This window comes from Melanostigma gelatinosum, assembly GCF_949748355.1.
Source record: "Melanostigma gelatinosum genome assembly, chromosome: 6".
In the NCBI taxonomy this organism is placed as follows: domain Eukaryota; kingdom Metazoa; phylum Chordata; class Actinopteri; order Perciformes; family Zoarcidae; genus Melanostigma; species Melanostigma gelatinosum.
The window spans coordinates 22,017,236-22,037,249 of NC_136639.1; the positions used below are offsets into that span (position 1 = coordinate 22,017,236).

Here is a 20,014-nt window from a genome sequence, read left to right on the forward strand (position 1 = left end):
ACAAGAGTGTGTTTTAATGAGACGGATCACCAACTGCATACCGGCTCTCAAAGTGTAACCCTTTTTTCATGAACAGCCCAATTACACAGGCAGATGTTTCCTAATAAAAAAACTTTACTTCGTTAGCATTTTCATAATCAACATGGCTCTCCATATCCCGCCAATGAGGCATAATCAGTGTGTAGCTCTGAGAAGCAGCCACACTTGTTGCTCTGAGAGGGTATTACAACTAAAAGCAGAGTAACAGGCTAATCCATTAAATATAGTGTTATTTCTTCCCGGGCACAGAAATAGTCGCTACAAGTAAGTATTTATACAAGCTATTTTTGACACAGATGAGCGAAGCTGGAATTAGAAATGGCGGTGGAGCTGTGATTTACGGAGATGCCAGCAGCTGGTCCAACGAGCAAACAGCTTCCCTCGGGGGCAAACTGCTGCTCAGACCAGAATTTATTTTCAATCAAGCACCTGTACATTAAGCATAACTCTGCAGTGCCCTTTGGCCATCTATGTGGCACATAAAAGAGCGCTTCTTATCTGAGACACTTAATGATCTGTAAAATCACAGGAAATTAGCAATTAAATAAAAAGACATTGATAACGCTTTATTTTACTTTAAAGTTCCCGATAAAGTACTATTTCATTTGTTTCAGTTGATAGACCTTCAACTAATCAATGCCATGTAATTTGTAGTGTTACAGAGACAGTGTTTTTGTTCATGCAAATCCGGTCATTACATTACAGTCGTTTATATCCAAAGCGACTTACAATTCAGATTCTATCACATTCATACACTGTAGGCACAGCTGCGGGAGCAATTTTGGGGTGACGGGTCATGCAACTAGCGGAGCCGGAGCAAGGGATCGAACCGCCGTTCCTCTGATTGAAGGACGGTTCTGCTCTCCACTGAGCCACAGTCACTGGACAGATGACCAAGCAACACAGCAAGTGGGCGCAAGTATACAATTCAACACAATACTGCAGTGCCAAAATATTAAGTTCCTGCCCAAAAACGTTCACAAAAATCACCAAAAGGATCACTGGATGGATGGAGAGAGAGAGAGAGAGAGATGGATGGATGGATGGATGGATGGATGGATGGATGGATGGATGGATGGATGGAGGGATGGATGGATAGATGGAGGGATGGATGGATAGATGGAGGGATGGACAGATGGAAAGATGGATAGATGGAGGGATGGACAGATGGATAGATCGAGGGATGGACAGATGGAAAGATGGAGGGATGGATGGATGGATAGATGATGTAAATGTGCGAATAGTGATGTCAGAATCCAACGTAGGCTCATTTATTGTTTACTTCAGAAACACTTAGAGCTATTGATCTCATCACCATGAACCAATAATTACCTGCTGTTGTTTGTATGTGTGAGAGAGAATTGTAATTAGTTGTGATTAACAACGTTGTAGAGGTCAGTTGTGTTTTCTGTGACAGCGCGCTCATCTGATTTATCGTCCTGTGACGGCAGAACAGAAAGGTGTTGCGTTCGATAAGCGTAGCGCTTTTTGGCAGCTGATTTGTAAGGAAGCTGATGGGCTGTCTTTATTGAGCTGTGGGCTTCTCCTCCTACGCTCAGAGTCCAATGAGCACTGTTCACACCCACTCCTCTGCTGCAATAAACGCAGCTGTGAGAAGACACACATACTGCATACCCATAGGGATATATATATATATATATATATATATATATATATATATATATACAATGCTCAACACTTGCTGGTCTTCTGTGGTATGCGAGCTGCACACATGCACATGTCTGTTGTGCTGTGCATCCTGCTTAGTTTACACATGCATTGTGTCCTCAGGGTATGCAATTTAAATCCCATATGGAACAGTCAATTACTGAATGGACACCTCTTAGGTGTGTAGGTGTGTGTTTGTGTGCTGTACCTCTGCTTTGAGCCTCTCGATTTCTGTGCCCTGATCTTCCAGCTGGGTGCGCAGCTGATTGGCGGCCACCTTCTCAGTCTCCACTATCTGTACAAGGTGGATGTATTTCTGCATCAGCACCTCTCGTTCAATGATGATGTCAGAGTAACTGAAAACCAAGAGAAGTCCACAAATAGTAAACAGCTGTATGAAGCACATATCATACACAAAATAATTCATATTTCCTGCTTCTGTCCCTTATTGTGTTGTGTTCCATTATGTTTCTGTTATGACAGAAAAGTAATGAATAACAAAAACATTTGAGGCTTTTTGAAAGTGTATTAAACCTGCGCCGCCAGGTTTGGCTGGCGCAGTCACCCCTATCTGAGACATGTAGGAGGATCCTCCGTACTGTCCCAGTGGAACCTGGTGAGCTGTTCGAGTCAGCTGCTGTACAGGCGCTTCAGCAGACTGTTAGAGCTAGCCAGACCAGGCAGCAGTTCTCTGGTCTTTGCAGGGACATGCCTGCACCCCCAGACCTAGGGGTCCCACTTTGGCCCCACAAGGCCGTTTTCTCAGCCTCCAGCTTACCCTAGTAGCCGCAACAGGCCTCGGCGTCCTGCTGAGAGGCCGGACCGCTACCTATACAACCCTACTTACGTCCCCCTCGCCCCCCCCGGCAGGGGGGCCAGGAGATGTCTCCGGGCCGGCTGTCGGGGTTCTTTCTCCCAGCAGCAGATTTCCAAGGGAGAGTGGTTCACGTCTATCGACGCCTGTTCCCATGTTCCCATGGTGCATCACCACAAGCAGTTTCTACATTTCGCCTTTTAAGGCCACCACTTTCAGTCCTGGGTGCTTCCATTCGGACTATCCCATCTCCCCATGGGTGTTCACAGTGTGTTACTGCTGTCCTTTCCCCCTGCAAACACAGGGCGTGAACATACTGCCGTACTTAGACGACTGGCTGACCTAGGCGTCATCCCGGCTTCAGGCGCCACAGGACACTGCTCGCCTTCTCTCACGTGGCCCGGTGGGCCTCAAGGTGAACATGGACAGGAGCTACCTGAGCCCTTCTCAGAGCATAACCTTCATTAGTGTGGCCCTATGAGGGCCTGTCTGTCACCCCAGCATGTGGACAACAACCCACACAACCTCTCCCCCTTCCGAGGGGGCAGATGGTTGCCCTACATCCTTTTCTCCGACTATTGGGTGAACTGACAGCTGCCTGATGCCAGTTTTGGGATTGTCTGGTTACGTTGCCAGCACCCTAAATCAAATCTGATCAAGTCACAAACACACAGTTCCGATAAGGCAGATTCAAAATTATATAACAATAACATCAGCTTTGAAGGTGTCAGTGTCGGCATGTCAATATACACTCGTTACATAGATAGTGTCTTTTCAAAATAAACTTCCATCTTCACAGGAAGTTAGGATTAGGCAACAGACGATAACTTCACTGCCTGACAACTCACATCACTACCATTGACTGTGCATAAGAAGTGGACATAGTCATCGTGATGTCGCCCATTCATTTGTGGACTGCTGTTTTGAAGCCTCGAGTTTGGCGATTTCACTGTCGCCATCTTGTTTTTTTTCGCAACCAATGAATGGAAGTTATCATATTTGGAATGAGGAGGAGTGATGTAGAAATGCCGTATAATTCTCTGGTAGAGACTTGTCAATCACAGTAAGCCCTCCCCAAAGCATACTCTGCTTTATGGTCTTTTTGACTCTAAATGGATCATAATTTACGAAATGAACATCATGCTGTATTGAAGAAGACTTGAAACTCGCAATTTAGAACAGAAACTCATGTTTTCAATGTTTACTGAGGGAATAAATCAAGTGAGAAGTAGTGTCATTTTCTCATAGACTTCTATACAACCTGACTTATTTTTGCAACCGGAGGAATCTCCCCCTGCTGGTCAGAAGAGAGAATGCAGGTTTTAAGACATTGCTGCATTGGCTTCAATCCGTTGCCGCCTGGTCACTATCGAGTGACTCACATGACTAGCAATTGACAAGCTAGTGACCAGGAACTCACATGAATCAGGTGACAAAATGTCAACTTGACTTTTAGTTTTGCACTGGTCAGGGACACATTGAACAGTTAATTTTAAAAAAGATATTATTTTCCCCCATAGATCCTTAACCATGTCCCAGTCGTATAGCATGTGTTCTAAGCGGCAAGGTGCAAAGGGTGGATGAGATTAACCCTGACATGCTGAAGGCTCTGGGCATTGTTTGGCTGTCTTGGCTGACATGCCTATTCACTATTGTGTGGAGATTAGGGATAGTGCCTGTGGAGTGGCAGTTATTACACTGCCTCACCGGTGGAGTTTATTCTTGGGTGCTGGAGAGGAGGCTCCGACTGATTGTCGAAGCTCAGATCTAAGAGAAGCAATGCGGATTCCGTCCTGACCGTGGACCAGTGGACCAGCTCTTTACCCTTGCAGGAGTGTTTGAGGGGTCATGGGAGGTTGCCCATTCAGTCTACATGTGTTTTGTGGACTTGGAGAAGGACTCCGATAGTGTTCGATGGAGAGGTCTGTTGGGGGAAGTGAGAGCTCTGTCCGTATACGTGATACAAAGTCAAAAGTCAAACACAGGGTTGTCCCTTGTCACTGATTCTGTTTGTAGTTTTCATGGACAGGATCTCAAAGTGCAGCTGGGGGGAGCAGAGTGGCCGATTTGGGGACCTCAGAATTGCGTCCCTGCTCTTTGCAGATGATGTGGTTCTATTGACTCCATTTTAACAAGACCTCCAGCACGCACTGGGGCGGTTTGAAGCCGAGGGTGAAGAGGGATGAGTCAGTACCTCCAAGTTCTTTCATATTAGCCTGATAATTGGCCAGTTCTAAAATCAACAGGATCATGGAACATTTTTCAGGGATGGTGATATCAAGAGGCCCGTTGTCATTGTTGTTCTGAGCAGCAGCAGCTTTACTTGCTAGCTTGCTAACTATGCTAGGTCTGGTTATTGTTTTCAACAAAGCTTACGCAGCAGTTATGTCTAAATTCAAGGGGATTCATCCCAAGGATTTTACAAGTAGGTTACAATTCTTTTGTTTCAGTGTGAAAAATAATTAGGGACATCCTCTCCCTGGGGTCTGTACCCTACATCGCCAATCCGGAAGTCCACATTTTTTTAATCTTTGCAAGTTTGACACCACATGGAAATAAACTGAAACACAATCGTCTTTGCAGTTTGTAATTGAATTGGCTCTGAAATGAAAAACCATCAGCATGGGCAAAATATTGCTCTCTAATCTTACTGTTTTGTCACATCACATCAAACTGTGGTCATGCAGTCTAATGTCATATTTCCCGCTGTACAACACAGAGAGGGGAAAGCACACAAATATCCTTTATGCAATACTAGGTGTGTACCTTGCCTGCTGGATGGCCTCCACCCATTCATCGCACTCACTCTCCTCATCCGTCCGCAGCTCCAGAGGCTTCTGTCCATCGTGACCAAACACGATGAGGAAGTAGTGCTGAAGAGAGAGAGATGAAGAGAAAAGAGCTGTTTACATTTGTGACCCCAACACACTAACTAATCTACAACACCACCCCTCAGTTATGCCAACATTCTCATTTTACAGTACAAGATGCTTTGGTTGCCCCTTTGAGATGCGAGCCACAGCTAATCCGACATATGGGACACACATATGGAAACGTGGCTTTCAACTACAATTGCTTTTCACACTCTTTCCTTGCCCAGATCCATCCCATATAAAGTTCCACAGACCTTACATGAAACAGGCAGAGCACACAGGCAGAGTGAGACAGGATGGGAGGGAGGAGGGGGGGAGGGGGTCACAGAGTGCCTCCCTTCCCCACCAGTCTATCATCATCCCCCCCCCTCTCTCTCTCTCTCTCTCTCATTTCTTGTCTGTCGCGTTTATTACTCCGATGAATTTCCCCGAGCATCTGCCTTCAAAATACTTCCCCACGTTTACACAAAGACACACGCCAATACATGCAAGCGTCACACACCGACAGTACAGCGCACACACCGGGCATTATGTGATGCGATAGAGGCTTTTATTCAAACGGTCATGTCCTGGGGCACTGGGTTACCAGAAGAGCTGCTATTCTTAGTCAGAGAAGACTGAGCTCTGCATGGACTTTCTCTCTCCTCCTCCTCCTCCTCTCTTCTCATCATCCAACCACCTCTCTCTTCCTCCATTCCCTCTCTCTCTTTGCACTTCACCGATCATCCCACTCCGCCTCCTCTGCCCCGCTCGACCAGCATCCTCACTTCTCTTGTTGTCGAAAACCCACACCCACTCCTCCTCCATCCCCGCATCCCTTCATACTGTCTTTGTGTCTCTCTCAGTAAGGGTTCGGTGAACCAAACTGAGTCCAGAGGAGAGACGTTTACCCTGCAGGAGGATGGACGAGCATCAGCCCCTGCAGTGGAGATAGGCTGGGGAGAGTGTCACCGAGTCACTGATAGGAACACACACACACGCACGCACACACACACACAGAGACCTTCCTCCATCTCCATCCTCAAAGCCCTGCCATAATTGTCGTTTCGATTCACTGGCTGGCTGGATTTTATTACATCAACAATAATCTGTGCTCTAACAGTCTTTGACAGAGAGAAAGAGAGAGACAGAGCAGGGACAAGAGAGAGAGAGAGAGCAGTTACATAATATTTCTTACATATTTCATAAATTGTCTCACTAACAAGATAACATTTCCATGGCAACGCAATATCTGACGAGTCCACCGTGTATTGCACTTCCATTTTCTGCTTTTTAGCGCTGGCTCTCTTCATTTAGTGTTTTTATTGATCCATCCTACAATTGTAGACGTGAGAAGGAGGCAGCATTAAGTAGTGAAAGTGAATCCAGATGGATATTCTGAGCCTTTGCTATCTGCACATTTTAGATTACAGAAGTGATGGCGTTAATGGTTATCGATGTTTACAGTGCACATTATATGTCAGGGTTTGCAATATACCCTGCCCTATTAAAGTGAATACACACAATCATCTTATCAGGCCATGATTCACATGATTGCTTTGATCACACAGACGTCACGGTCAGTATTATCACATATACGAGGACGATAATGAAAGTGACTGTAGTGCTATTTCATGCTCAATGGTGTAGTAGCATATATCTATGAATTATATATCTACTTAATACAAATAACAATCGAAAAAGCAGTCATTATGGAGGCAGCCTGACCTTAGCAGTGTAATATTTCATTAATATTACTGATGTTAGTAGTGATTGAATCTCTGATAATGCATCATGTGATCATATGTTTTGTACATCAGATCTTTCTATGTGAAGCATATTGTCATTATGTCCTGTGGAGCACTATTATTGCTATAGAGCTTTTTTTAAAGTGCCCTTGTTCTGTTGGAGGATGCAAGAGCGTAGCAATGTGCACACAAAGGCAGTGAAGAAGAAGACGGCAAGCTGGTCAACATGGATTTAAACAACGCACAATTTTAAATATTTAAAGAGTTCAAATACAAGTTCTTCCTCATAAAACATTTGCACTGGTTAGTTAGACTCCGCGGATGCACACGGTGTTTTGGTGATAGACACTGAATATGTGAAACAAAACAAATCCCCTTTCAATGTCCCGTTTTCTCATTATACATCAGCTTAACTTTAAAGTTCTCAGTGTGCATGTTTAAATGATTCAAGTTAGCGTCATATTTTTATCCCACTTGTATATATTCTGTTTTACCCCTGCTGTATAATCCTACTATTTGGTGCAGCGGTGACCCAACTGGCCCCAGGCAATCATTAAAGTTTAATAGTATCACATCGTTTATAGCTGATTTTACATGATGCTGGACCTCATGGCATTGAAAACATTAACAATGCAGTGCAATGAAATACATTTTAACACTGTACTGTGTCATCGTTAGTCGAAGAGCAACACAGCAGAAGCAGTAAGAGGTCCTTCTCTCTCTGAGCTGTGAACACGCAGCTTCCCAACTCTACAGTACCGGCTTGCTCTCACTTCAAATCAGCTCAACTGTACCCTCCTCCCCTTCAGGGCCTTCACTGTAGTGTGAGGGATTTCATTTAAACAAGTCATGGCAGAGAGGAAAACAAGGAAACGGAGACTCTTTTATTCTCTTCACATCACCGACGACCAATTTATCACTCACCTTTTTTTGCCTGATCCAAGGAAAAGCTTTTACAGAAAATGGGATTGAAACTGACAGTGTGACACAAAGGAGTGTGTTTACCACCACTGAGCAAGACACAGGCACAATGCAGGGACATTTTCCAATTCAGAAGCAATTTTGGGTCAGTCATATAAAACTGCCTGTTGAGAGAACAGAGGTGAGGAGCAAGACTACTTTTCACTGCCCAACAGAGACTGAATGTTAGAAAATGACATCCTACAACACGCACTCTGCGAGTCATGGCGGCGCTTTGACAAAATACTTTTTCTTTATTAAAGATTAAAGAGTCAAAGATGAAACTGGACTTGGTGGTGATAGATTCATCACGCAAACGATGGCTGGGGGATCCAGAAATACTAATGTGTTATAAATAATTTAAAAGCAGTGATGACAGAATGTCGGGATCCACTGATGATTAGGGGACTGGAATAGCAACTGATGACACAGCACTGCTGTCTGCTTTGGTATCTGCACTGATGAGAGCCCAAGTTGTGTTGTACAGTACTACAGATGGACCTCGACTCTCACTCTCAGCCTTTTATAGCCACTGGCATGTTACTGCTGTGCTGTTGTTCACTTCAATGGGTAGAAAGAGGCATGGATGCTGAAAGTGTTAAAGGTGTTATCCCCAATGGACTAAATACACACAGAGTACTGAAAGGCTGAATAACAATGAAGAAAATGCACAGTTACATAGAGCAGTCTCTGTAAAGACCCTCTACACTTTCAGAGGCGTTCTCAAATACTCTGGCTGGCCTCTCGTCTGCTGGAAGTTGGGTGGAGCTATGCTGGGATGCCAATCAAAGGTGGGGTTGGTGATTTTGAGAAACTAGCAACATTTTAGAAATCATCATTCAACTAAAAAACCCAGCCCAGTGTTGCCAACTCGCTTCCAATGAAAGTAGCAAGCAGCACTAGCCCCAAAAGTTGCTAAATAAAGCGAGTAATTCGCCAAGTCGGCAACACTGACAGCACGTCCATTCGGGCTTCCCTCCTAAGCCACTCCCCCAAAATGATCATTTTTTTGGTCCGAATGAAATGATTGGGCGGGCTTATTACAGTGCTGCGCCACAGATACCGAATTAGTTTCTTCTTTTTTTTGGCAGAGCATTTCATATATTGATTGCTGTCAAGATGTAATGAGAATATCAACAAAAAGATCTAAAATGTTTTTGACGAAGATTACCAAACCTGCCTTTAACTGATGAGGAATATGACAGTCAAGCAAAGCATGCACATGCTGTGTTCGAAATCGCATACTGACATACTGCATATTACCGTATACATACGACATACTAGATCTGTATGTACTGCATACTGCCCACTACACGATTATGATTGAACCAGCAGACTAAAGAATGCTCAACGCCCCGCCAGCTGCTCCCACACATCTCAGAAAACGATCACAGCAACTTTCCAAACAGGCATTATTTGGACATACTGACCACATGCTGGGAATCGAAACAGTTACTTTCTCACATGACAAGTTAAAACTTCATAAAAAAGACATTAAATAAAAGCGTGAAAATAACTGTTCACAAATTCATTGAAATGTTTCATACAAATAACCCAATGCACTTTACATGTGACATGAGTTTTTATCAAATCCTATTCTATAGATCCATACGTGTTAATTACAACGCAGGAAGGGGGGAAAAATCATTACCAAGCCGTTTTAATAGAATGGGCTCCACTGGATGCTGATCTATAATGCGTCTCCACCTTTGCAATGCTGTGGTGAGGCAGGGACTTCACACTGATCCTAAGACCCGCAGGGTGATAATTACCATTACAGAGAAATACAACAGAGAGGAGACCAGATTCATGTGTGTGTAGTGGGACTTCAGAGGGAGCTGAGATAGTCCATAAACTGGATTCCCTGTATGTGTGTGTGCGTGTGTTTGTGTGTGGGGGGGAGTACATACAGCATGGTCTTTTTCCCTTAAAAGGTATAGAAGAAAACAGAACATGGGATACTACAATAGAACCACATGTGAGCGGTTATTAATACAGAGCTAATCTCAAACCACCACTTGTTGTTATTCTCGCGGAGAAACAATGCCTCAAAAATATTATTGTTGGCTTCATATTCACGACAAATATCAATTATTTAGTCTGAAAATATTCTACTGAAGAAGCCCCAATATACAAGAGGACACCAGACTACTTTAAATTTAAAAAAAAACAGAGGCACAACAAGAGCAGTTAAAGGTACGTACAATACTATTCTAATACTGGGTGTTTTTCAAAATAACTAAGATATATTGCAGACAGAATACTTTCAGCTTTGATGACTTTGACTTTGATGCTTATGAGAATAGGCATGTACAGAATAGGGCGTAAAATATGTTACTGGCCATTATAAGAGTTAAATCAGTTACTGAAACAATAAAAGTAGTTTGTGAGAGGAAGCTTTAGAGAGATAAATAGGATAGAAGGGGGGTGGGTTCACTCTTCCACCCCCCAGTCTACTGCATCAGACTCGATCTGCCTCTCTCCCATTCCTCTCGTTTCTCTCAGCGCCTGTCGTGCCCCCACAGGGGCACTAATGTCCTTTTTTTGTGCCGAATGTAGCTTCATAAAAATGTTGGGATCTAAAGGAGCGTGTTTGGGTTATCAGCATTTAAGTAACTGAATTCTTGACATCAATAGAATTATTAATGTATGTAACAATTATTAATGATTATTAATAAAAACGGGGCACCACCCTGCGAACAGGGACCAATAACCAAACGATAAAACGAAGTCTCATAATTAGTAGTCACTCATAATGTCAATAGTCTGCATATGACATTCAGTGACAGTGAAGGTTTTTAAGTTCGAGCACAGGCTACTACATACAGTCTTATCAAATACATATGCACAAGTAATCACAGACGACTGCTCCTTAAAGTATAACAGAGTTTATTAAATCAAAATAATAAATGATCAAATCAATTAATATTGCAACCAACAAACGTTATCATACAATTTTATATGCCTAAACTAAAGAATGAATAAAATGGATGAGGGTGTATGTCTGTGTGTGTGTGTGTGTGTGTGTGTGTGTGTGTGTGTGTGTGTGTGTGTGTATGTGTGTGTGTGGGTGAAAAGGAAGGAGAGTCTTACAGCTACCGCTAAAGACTACAAAGATGGCGGGGTCGAGTGACGCGGGCCAAAAGGGGAGGGGCCTTAAGATACTACAGCTAAACTACCACCAGATGGCGGAGTCGAGTGACTCGGACAAAATGGCGGTGAGACTGCTATACGTAATCACGTGTGCCGATGCACACATGTGTTATGAGGCGATCGTTTGAACGGGGTTTCCCCAGGGGCAGAGATAAGAAAGAGAGCAAAGGTGGGGGGTCATGAATCAAACTTCTGCGTGCGATGTTGTAGGGAGCCTGAGTTTGCTGGTTCTATCACGCATAAGTATACCGCTGTCGTCTTTGAACTGCCGGTAACATATGCCGTGATAAGCCAAGCACCTCAGCTCACTCACATAGTCGAGTTAATGAAAAGAGAACTCCCACACGGAGTGGAAGACAATGAATGAAAATAATCCCAAATAAACAGTCATAGCAGTTAATACACTAATACAGCGGAGCTTCTCTGCTACGTAATGATTGCGCAATATCTCAATATCACGCGACAGTAACTTAAACACACAAAAACACGGGAATATCAACATATAAATGAATGGCCTGAATTAAACTTAAGTTAATTTAAGCTAAGCTACGCCCAGATGCCAAGAATCTTACTTGTCGATGCTTCGTTGAAGTGTTCGTGGCAAAGTGGTCCTTTTTCCTCGGCAGGAAGGGGGGGGGGCAGGCTGCTTGCAGCGCGGCTTTGCAGCGGGCGCTGTGTGTCGCACGGCGTTTGCTGGTGCGGCTTCGGTCCGTTGGCGTGAGCTCGCTCTGGAGCGAAACGCAGACGTGATCTATCCTCGCTGCAGGGGGGATGATCTAACTTCGGCTGACGGCGTGGTCCGTGCGTCTTACCGGTAATCATCGGTCAGGAGAGGATTAGACGTCTTCCTGCCGGAGTGTGCACCAAAAAGAAAAAGAAACTAAAAGCGGAGAACGGATCGCTGATGCGGATTCGTCTGGCGGGCTGAGTGGGCCTTTACTCAGCGTGGAACACGGCTGTTTCGTCCAGCGAAATGGCTTGTGACCTGACAGGGTTTGAGGAGGGGAGAAGGCCGTTGCTTCCTCGTGGCCAGCGTCGCGCTGGCGGGGAAGCTGGATCGTCTGTGGCCTGGACGGGGGGTCCGGGCGAAGAGAGCGTTTGCGTGCTCCCTAACTCAACCGAGGTCGAAGGGAAAAAGCGTGCAGGTCCGGGGCGAAGAGAGTGTTTGCGTGCCTCCTGTTACCCCGGAGGGATAGTTGGAAAAAGCATTGAGGTGTGATCTGCAGGCAGTTTTGTAGAACAGTGGTTGAACCACAGGGGTCCTGGGGTCTCTTGGCCTTCGGCCAATGAGATTGCAGCGGTGCATTCAGGTGACCATGGTTTTTTTGGGGGGGGGGGAAATTTACACCCGAGTGTGACATTCCTTTGCTCTTATCAAACTACAAATCAGGATGAAACCTTTGCTTGACAAAGTGAAAGCCTGATTCTCTTTGTTCACAGCACATGTTGAAGCCATATGGTCAGACCCCAACAAAAAGCTCCAAGGACAAGCGCAAAGAAACAAACCCCTTTGTCATGAAAGCCTTGTGCATTTAAATAATATACATATGACCTTATTTAATGTAGGCTGCTGCTTGCACACCATCTTTTTTAATAAGTGGCCAGGTGTCAGCCATCATATCTGCCATAATAAATAACGTCGTAGAAAATATGCTTATTTGCATTTCTGCCGAGATTTAGATAAGATCAATAAAGCTACATATTAGGCCGCCAGCAATCAATTAGCATGGCTTCCATGAGCAATGGGAAGAGGGTGAAACAGCTCTGTCCAAAGGTACCAAAATGTGCCAGCACCTCTAAAGCTAAGTCAGCACGTTATATCTTGTTTGCTAAATCCACACAAAAGCCAAAGAGTGAAAACGATCACTTTTTCGGTTTTATGAGGCAGTCCTGGAGTCTCCTCTGGTTGCCAGGCGACCTCATGGGGATGGCAGCACGGCTCCCACACACACAGTAACTCTGTAAAGTGAAGAGATTTCCTTCGCTTCTTAAAAGTTTCTTGGAAGATTTAAGGAATAGTTTGCCATTTTTGGGAAATACGGTGATTCGCTCTCTTGCATAGAGTTAGATGAGAAGATCGATACCACTCTAATGTTCATATGTGTAAATAAGTTATGAACAGCAGCCGGTTAGCTAAGCTTAGCATTAAAAAGTTTGCCTGGCAACCTCACCACGACAACAAGACTCCAAGAAGTCACTGCAGCACATAACCTCCGTTAAAGTAGAAATTTACATTTACCTCTTCTTGTACAGTTTAAACTATTCTTTCCTTTAAAATGCTTTATTTTCCTTGCCTTTGTTTTAGGACAGCCAGCACAAATATATTAAGTGAGTATATCAACTAACAAGACACAAATACATGAGATGTGAAAATGTGGCAGTGTTGACATGGCTCCTCTTTTAACTTGAGTTTACCGTTCCCTCTTTGTGTAATTCCACCCCTATTATATCCATCCTTTAATTCCAGGAAACAAACAGCTTCGCATTAGAAAACAAGAGGAACATTTCATTTTCCTGTAGACTTGTGATTGTGACGAGATACAAAACATTAATCCGACAGTGGCGGCAGCAGTTCTTTATGTACCCACAGAACTCCACTAATGATGTAGCAGCCAATGTGACGATCACTGAATCAACATCCCACATCCTGCTGTTTCTTCATTGCCCCCCATGCTGTTCACCTCCTCCCAAGAAGTTCTGATACCAAAGTATGGGGCCGTCTCTATCTATAACACACATACTCACACACATACACACACTGTATATATGTAAACTAATAACTGTTGTGGCTGCCTCAGAACACTCTGATCAGGGATTACTGTCTATTTATCTGGGGATTAAACAGATTAGTCCCCTCCTCCTCTGTTCACTTTCGCTGCAGTCCTCCTACTCTCGATAAATCATAATAAAAAAAACGTTTCTACACCCATGCAATATATAGCTATCATCAAGCTATTTCTCCCATCTGACGCATTTGTTGCTTTACAGTCACTCCATCGCCAGGAGGAATAATGCAATGGATGCTGGATTGGAGAGTTTGCTCTACGACTCCCACAGTGCAACAGCTAGGGGTCTAAACACGCCGTAAATCTGTTTTACTATATTCTTGAGAATTGTCAGTGTGCCTAATCTAATCCTGTAAAATACAGTGCTCATAAACTCGGCACAGACAAACACAACAAACACAACAAACACACATGAAACTACTTGGCAATCCCATTACCTGACGCTAAAGTTTATTTTATACTCTCTTCTGTGTGTGTCTCTCTGCCACCACTCCACATCAGCACCTGTAGCTGATGAAAGGAGGAGCATATAATAGATGGGAGCAGCTCCAGCAAGAACAATAACGCCAGTGAAGATCTTGACGCCCCGAGAGCTTTATATCACTCAGGGCGTCCTTATGAACAGCGCAGCACCTGTTCAGGAGGAGATGTGATGAAATACGTACTTATCCCAAACTAATTTTCGCCTCTCCTCTGCCTGCCCCGAGGCAGTGTGGTGACTGACAAGTTTTAAAAACAATTTTTAGGCCTGCCAAATTCAGCTTGGCCGACTGATCACTGCGGTGCAACGCATTCATATTATGATGGTGTTTTGCAGACAAACTATTTTGGAATTTTGGATTAAGCTGCGTACAGTGGATTTCTAGAGCTTTTTGCTGAAAGGAGCTGCTGAAAACGGCACTTAAGGTGGACAGTGGGAGGTCATTTGCAGACAGTGTTTTTTTGTTGTTGATAGAACAGGAAGTACGTGTGAAGAAATACAAGCTTGTTGGGCCAGGAGGGTTTTCTTGGAAGTAAGATCCACCGCTCGTTGTCCTCCGTAATTTGATTAGTGCAGCATTTCAAACACAAGAGACAGATTTTAAGACAAGAATCTCACAATTGTGATCCGACACTGATGAGGTCCATAATGGTTCAAACCTTTGGCAGACGATTTAAGAGGGAAATGAAAAGCAGCCTGCGGAGGGAAGCCGATCAGACTTCAGCAATATGGGAACAATTGGTTCCTTGATGCAGACAAATGCGAGGCTCTGAGGGGGGGGTTTAGAGCCAGAACATAATTACACACACACACACACACACACACATGCATCAGGAAGTCAGCACTGACACTTCAACTCAAAAGTGTCACCCCACCTTTTCTTGCATGAAGTCAATAAGGAAGGAGACTGCTGAAAAGAACCCTATAAACACACTTTCTGTACGATAACGCAGTCGGATCACACAGGATTGAAATAACCTGTGATATCTCTCCCGAGCTTTAAGTTTCGGATGAAAGTTTCCATCCCACTTCACCACATCCATGTGTATTACACAAGGATGGAGGGAAGGTCACAGATCTCTTAACAACCGTAACAGCTAATTTGTCCATCCCTTTTCCAAACACCCTTGATGCCAATACAGAGTCTTACATTCTGTAAACACGAAACACCGGAACATAATAGGCATCCATGTCTTGGAAGAAAACACCTGAAAAATATTCCTCATTTCTTAGTTCATATTTACGCTGACACTTAAGCATCCATTAAGTCCATGTACCGTTTGCTCTGAGGTGCAAAAGTCAACATTTCAGAAAACAACTCAACGAAAATGAAAATACTTCAGCAAATAATAGAATTTTGGAAAACAGGACATTTTAGAAAACACCGGGCCTAACCGCAATAAACTTTTTGATTCCTCTTCAATAAATGAGTCGGGCTAGTTTTGATTATTTGACACATGTAATGCAGTCATACACGAATCATAAGCATGGCAGGGAATCAAATGTTTTGCTGCAGTATACACACACATCTGGCTACACTTAGAAGCTTCTACTGTGGCCTGCTGTTTTTTTTTTTCTTTTTGAACGTGGCTGCTAGAGGCACTGTCAAAAAAAAATAAACAAGTGGATGTCTCATCTTCTCTTTTTTTAAAACCACAAAAAGGAGTGCACAATGTTGTTAAAACAAATGACACCAGGGTGGATGGAACCATGTGATGGAGAATAAACGCAGCACAAACACCTGTGCAACGTGAACACACAAAAAATCATCACAATTACAAAAACAGCAGGTACATTTTTTCAGATGTAAATTGTTGATGTGTTTTGGTAAGTCGGCCTGCTCTACCTACCTCTGCTATATCAACCAAACCACAACCACCCCTAATGCCTTTACTCTTACATTATTTGCCGTGCATTCTGAGCCATGCAAAGCCCTTTCAGCTTTTTGAAAACAACAATTCCGACACCTTTCCTCACCAGAGGAGCCAAATGATAAATTCTGATAATAGAAAATTGTATGTCATGTGTTTTTGGGGTGTTGTACAAGCCCAGTTTGTCACTAATGGCAGCGAAGACACAGGACTTATGCCTTGGTCTGTGTGGATGACCGCCGACCAGTCAAGTTAGTTTACATCCATGTCTATCCAAAATGTCATCCCTTGAACATTTTATCGCATCAGACATTTGTGAGAAATTGTCATAATTAGCTAATGAATTCTTGAGGTATGGCCCAAAAAGTGTTTTGTGATGTCACAGTGACTTTTTACCATCAAACTCTAATCAGTTGAACCTTCAGTCCAGGTGGGCACATTTGGAGAAATTTGCTCATGGCCTTCATGAGACTTTTGAGAATGATTCCAGGTGAAAATGTAATTGACAATTAAACACAGCTAAATCCACTAGCCTTTTTCACACACACACACACACACACACACCCGTTCACATCGGCAATGCACGTCCACAGTCGGCGTTCAAACTAGTGCGACTGCTCTCCATATTATTTGAAGGGTTTGTGTCTATCTGAGAGTACAAGAGAGAGAGAGAGTAGATGTGTGTTATTTGCGTGGTTGCATTGTGGCTCACTGTGGGGGTGTGATACTGCAGGTTGCTGGCAGACTCACTCTACTGCACAGAAAGAGAGTGAGAGCAAGAGCAACTGATGGAAAGATGGGAGGCCTTCTCTCACTTTATCCTACACCACACCCTCGCACGAGGAAGAAAAACCTGCAGGATCAGAATGAAATTCTCATTGATCGAGCCTTGATCTAGAAACACACACACACACACACACACACACACACACACACACACAGCCTCATAACCCAGTTTAAAATGTCAGCGTCCATGTTGGTTTATGGCGTCCTGTTTGCATGGCTACGTAGTTAAACAGTTAGATTGCAGCAGACAAGGTTTCAGCTGAGGGCAGATTGTTAATAACCCTAATTAAACATCACAGCTGTAGTGTGAGAGTGAGACAGATTGGGAGAGAGCGAGACAGTCGGCGCGAGCGAAAAAGGAAATTGCCAAGCTCGAGGAAACATCAGAAGAGACAGGTTTTAAGGCTTACATCAGTACCGATGTGCTAGCGGTATTAATCACATGTAATTTTGCCCTCAAAAAGAGAGATTGATCCTCCTTTCATCTTTGATAATAACAACTCAATAACGGAGCTAAAGATGCGCTCGTCTTGCTTCACTAATGACTTGATTGAAACCACACTTCTTCTGGCTCTCCGAGAGCCTTTGCGCCATTTGCATACATCTGGAATGAATTGTCTTTACGCATACTGTACATTTAAAGAGATATCTACTGTGTGAGCAGGAGGGGTTTGGTGGGGATGGATATCTTCCGAGTGATGATGATTTGTGGCTATTTCTGACCTAATTGTGCATGCACTTATTATCTTTCTAATGCTTGCTCAAAAAATGCCTGTGCACACACATGCACCCATTCCCTGAGGCCACCTGAAAACTGGGATCCGACACAGAAAGGATTGTGTGATTACTTTCACGAAGTAGAGGTATGTTTGTTTTTTTACGAGAGCAAAGATCTGTTCTTTGATTGACGGGAGTGATGATAAATGCATGTTTTCTCAATGAAATGCGTGTGCAAAGGGTATTCAAATGTTTCCTAGCAACAAGACCTCCCTGTTGGTGCAACAATGCAGAGGCAACTTCCAGGAGCCCAGGCAACGACAGATTCGCCCAAAAACATATTCACACTGCTTTAGAGTCAAGAAGCGCTGACCTTTTTCAGCACTGCAGGATTCAGCAGTGGGTCTATTATTACAATTACAATTACAGCCATAAAAACATGGCATCCTGGGAATTAATATTTCATTGAATGTGAAGATGATGTAGATTCATCGCAGTGCTGAATCAAGAAAATATTAAATATGCATGTGATAAGTATAATGTGGTGTAGAACGAAAATGTGTTCTTCTATTTTAAAGCTTGCATGAGGTTAAACGCCTGGAAAGAACCAGTTGCTTCCCACTGTCAGACTCTAAATGAATTTGACTTTGAAATGTCGACCTTCTCTGATTGATCCACATGAGGTGGTGTTCAGAATAACTCGATTACGTTTGTGATGAAAAGACTATCAGGTTTACACTCATGTTGTAGCAGATTTCATGACCTCAGAGAGAGAGAGAAAAACGAGCCGAAAGAGTAAAAGAGAGAAATAAATTAATATGAAAGGACCTGATTTAATATCATTATTTTTTTGTTGGAAAGAGACATACTGTGGGAAATCTAACTCTCGTACCAGCCTGCGCGTCTGAATCTTTGGGGGCTGATCACCTGCTGTTCGGGGGATGATGTACTTGACGCTGCAGGACTTGCTGTAACAAGAGGCTGAGCTGCTGCAGCCACTTCAGTCCAATGCACAAGCCACTTGCTCTTTTTTTTCTTTTCTTTTTTACTGTAACATGTGCGTCAGTTTGAGCGCAATGACATTTTGAACGTCATTATGATAAAAGTTTAACAAAAAAGTTGAAAAAAGCGAAAGTCAGTACAAACCTCTGTGGATACCATGGGTTGTATGAAGAACACAACATATTAGCTTGATATGTATCTCACTATAGAGCAACATTATTTGTCATATTACTATACAATCAGTGGCTGCACCACAATAATGTTATATGCATAAATATAATGCATAATGTTCTTCGGGCATATTTTGGGAAAGTTTAGTTTAGTTCAGATTAGATGTGGGAACATTCATCCCCCCGCTCTTTTAAAACTCTCACCTGTTTCTCCAGCGCTTCCTTCCCAGTTGTGGACATCTTGGGCGCCAGTGAGCGCTCGCAGGTGCATCCTTCCAACAGGTAAATCCCGGCAGGTCTCGCGCTCTGCTCGTTCTCGGAGTAGAACAGTATATTCTGGTAGAGGGCGAAGAACTTCTCGTGCCACCGGCTGTTCTCCGCCGTCTTCTTGCTCAGGTAGCCGCGCTTGGTCCCCTCTTTACGCGCGACCGCCGACAGAAACAGCGCGTGCCCTTCGTTGTAGCGGACGCTCTTCTGCATTTTTTGGACGACGGGGGGGGGGGGGGGGAAGAGTGGGCCGAGCGGAGCTTTCACCGCGAGTCTATGTTCGCCCGGGGGGGGGGGGGGGCGGGGGTTGCGTGTGAACTTTCCCCACCGAGAGACGCGCGGATTAGCGGCGCTGCGGCGCACCCAAAAGTTGCCCCGCTGACGGGAGCGCTTCTGCACGGGAACTCATAGTGAAGACGCCCGAGTCCCACAAGCACTAAAATAAATCCATACCGCTCGACCAAAAAAAAAAATACACGCTATTATAAACAAACAAACAAAGCGAGAGGCGTGTCGTTCACACAGGAGAGAACCCTCAAGTGACAGAATCACAGACCGGATAAAGTGTAATCTAATCGTCTCTCTCTCTCTCTCTCTCTCTCTCTCTCTCTCTCTCTCTCTCTCTCTCTCTCTCTCTCTCTCTCTCTCTCTCTCTCTCTCTCTCTCTCTCTCTCTCTCTCTCTCTCTCTCTCTCTCTCTC

The 20,014-nt window shown here is 44.0% G+C and overlaps 1 protein-coding gene across 1 annotated transcript in view; it reads right to left on the minus strand.

Moving 5' to 3' along the window:
* The window catches only part of LOC306778261 (ras-specific guanine nucleotide-releasing factor 2), a gene marked incomplete at both ends in the record, with an annotated part of 38,508 nt that extends 18,981 nt beyond the window's left edge, over nt 1–19,527 (minus strand). The window contains 3 exons of the mRNA XM_079269709.1: nt 1,916–2,063; nt 5,288–5,394; nt 19,252–19,527. Of these exons, the coding sequence (XP_079125835.1) occupies nt 1,916–2,063; nt 5,288–5,394; nt 19,252–19,527 (531 nt within the window). The remainder of the gene's footprint in view (nt 1–1,915; nt 2,064–5,287; nt 5,395–19,251) is intronic.
* Between the last annotated feature and the right edge of the window lie 487 nt (nt 19,528–20,014).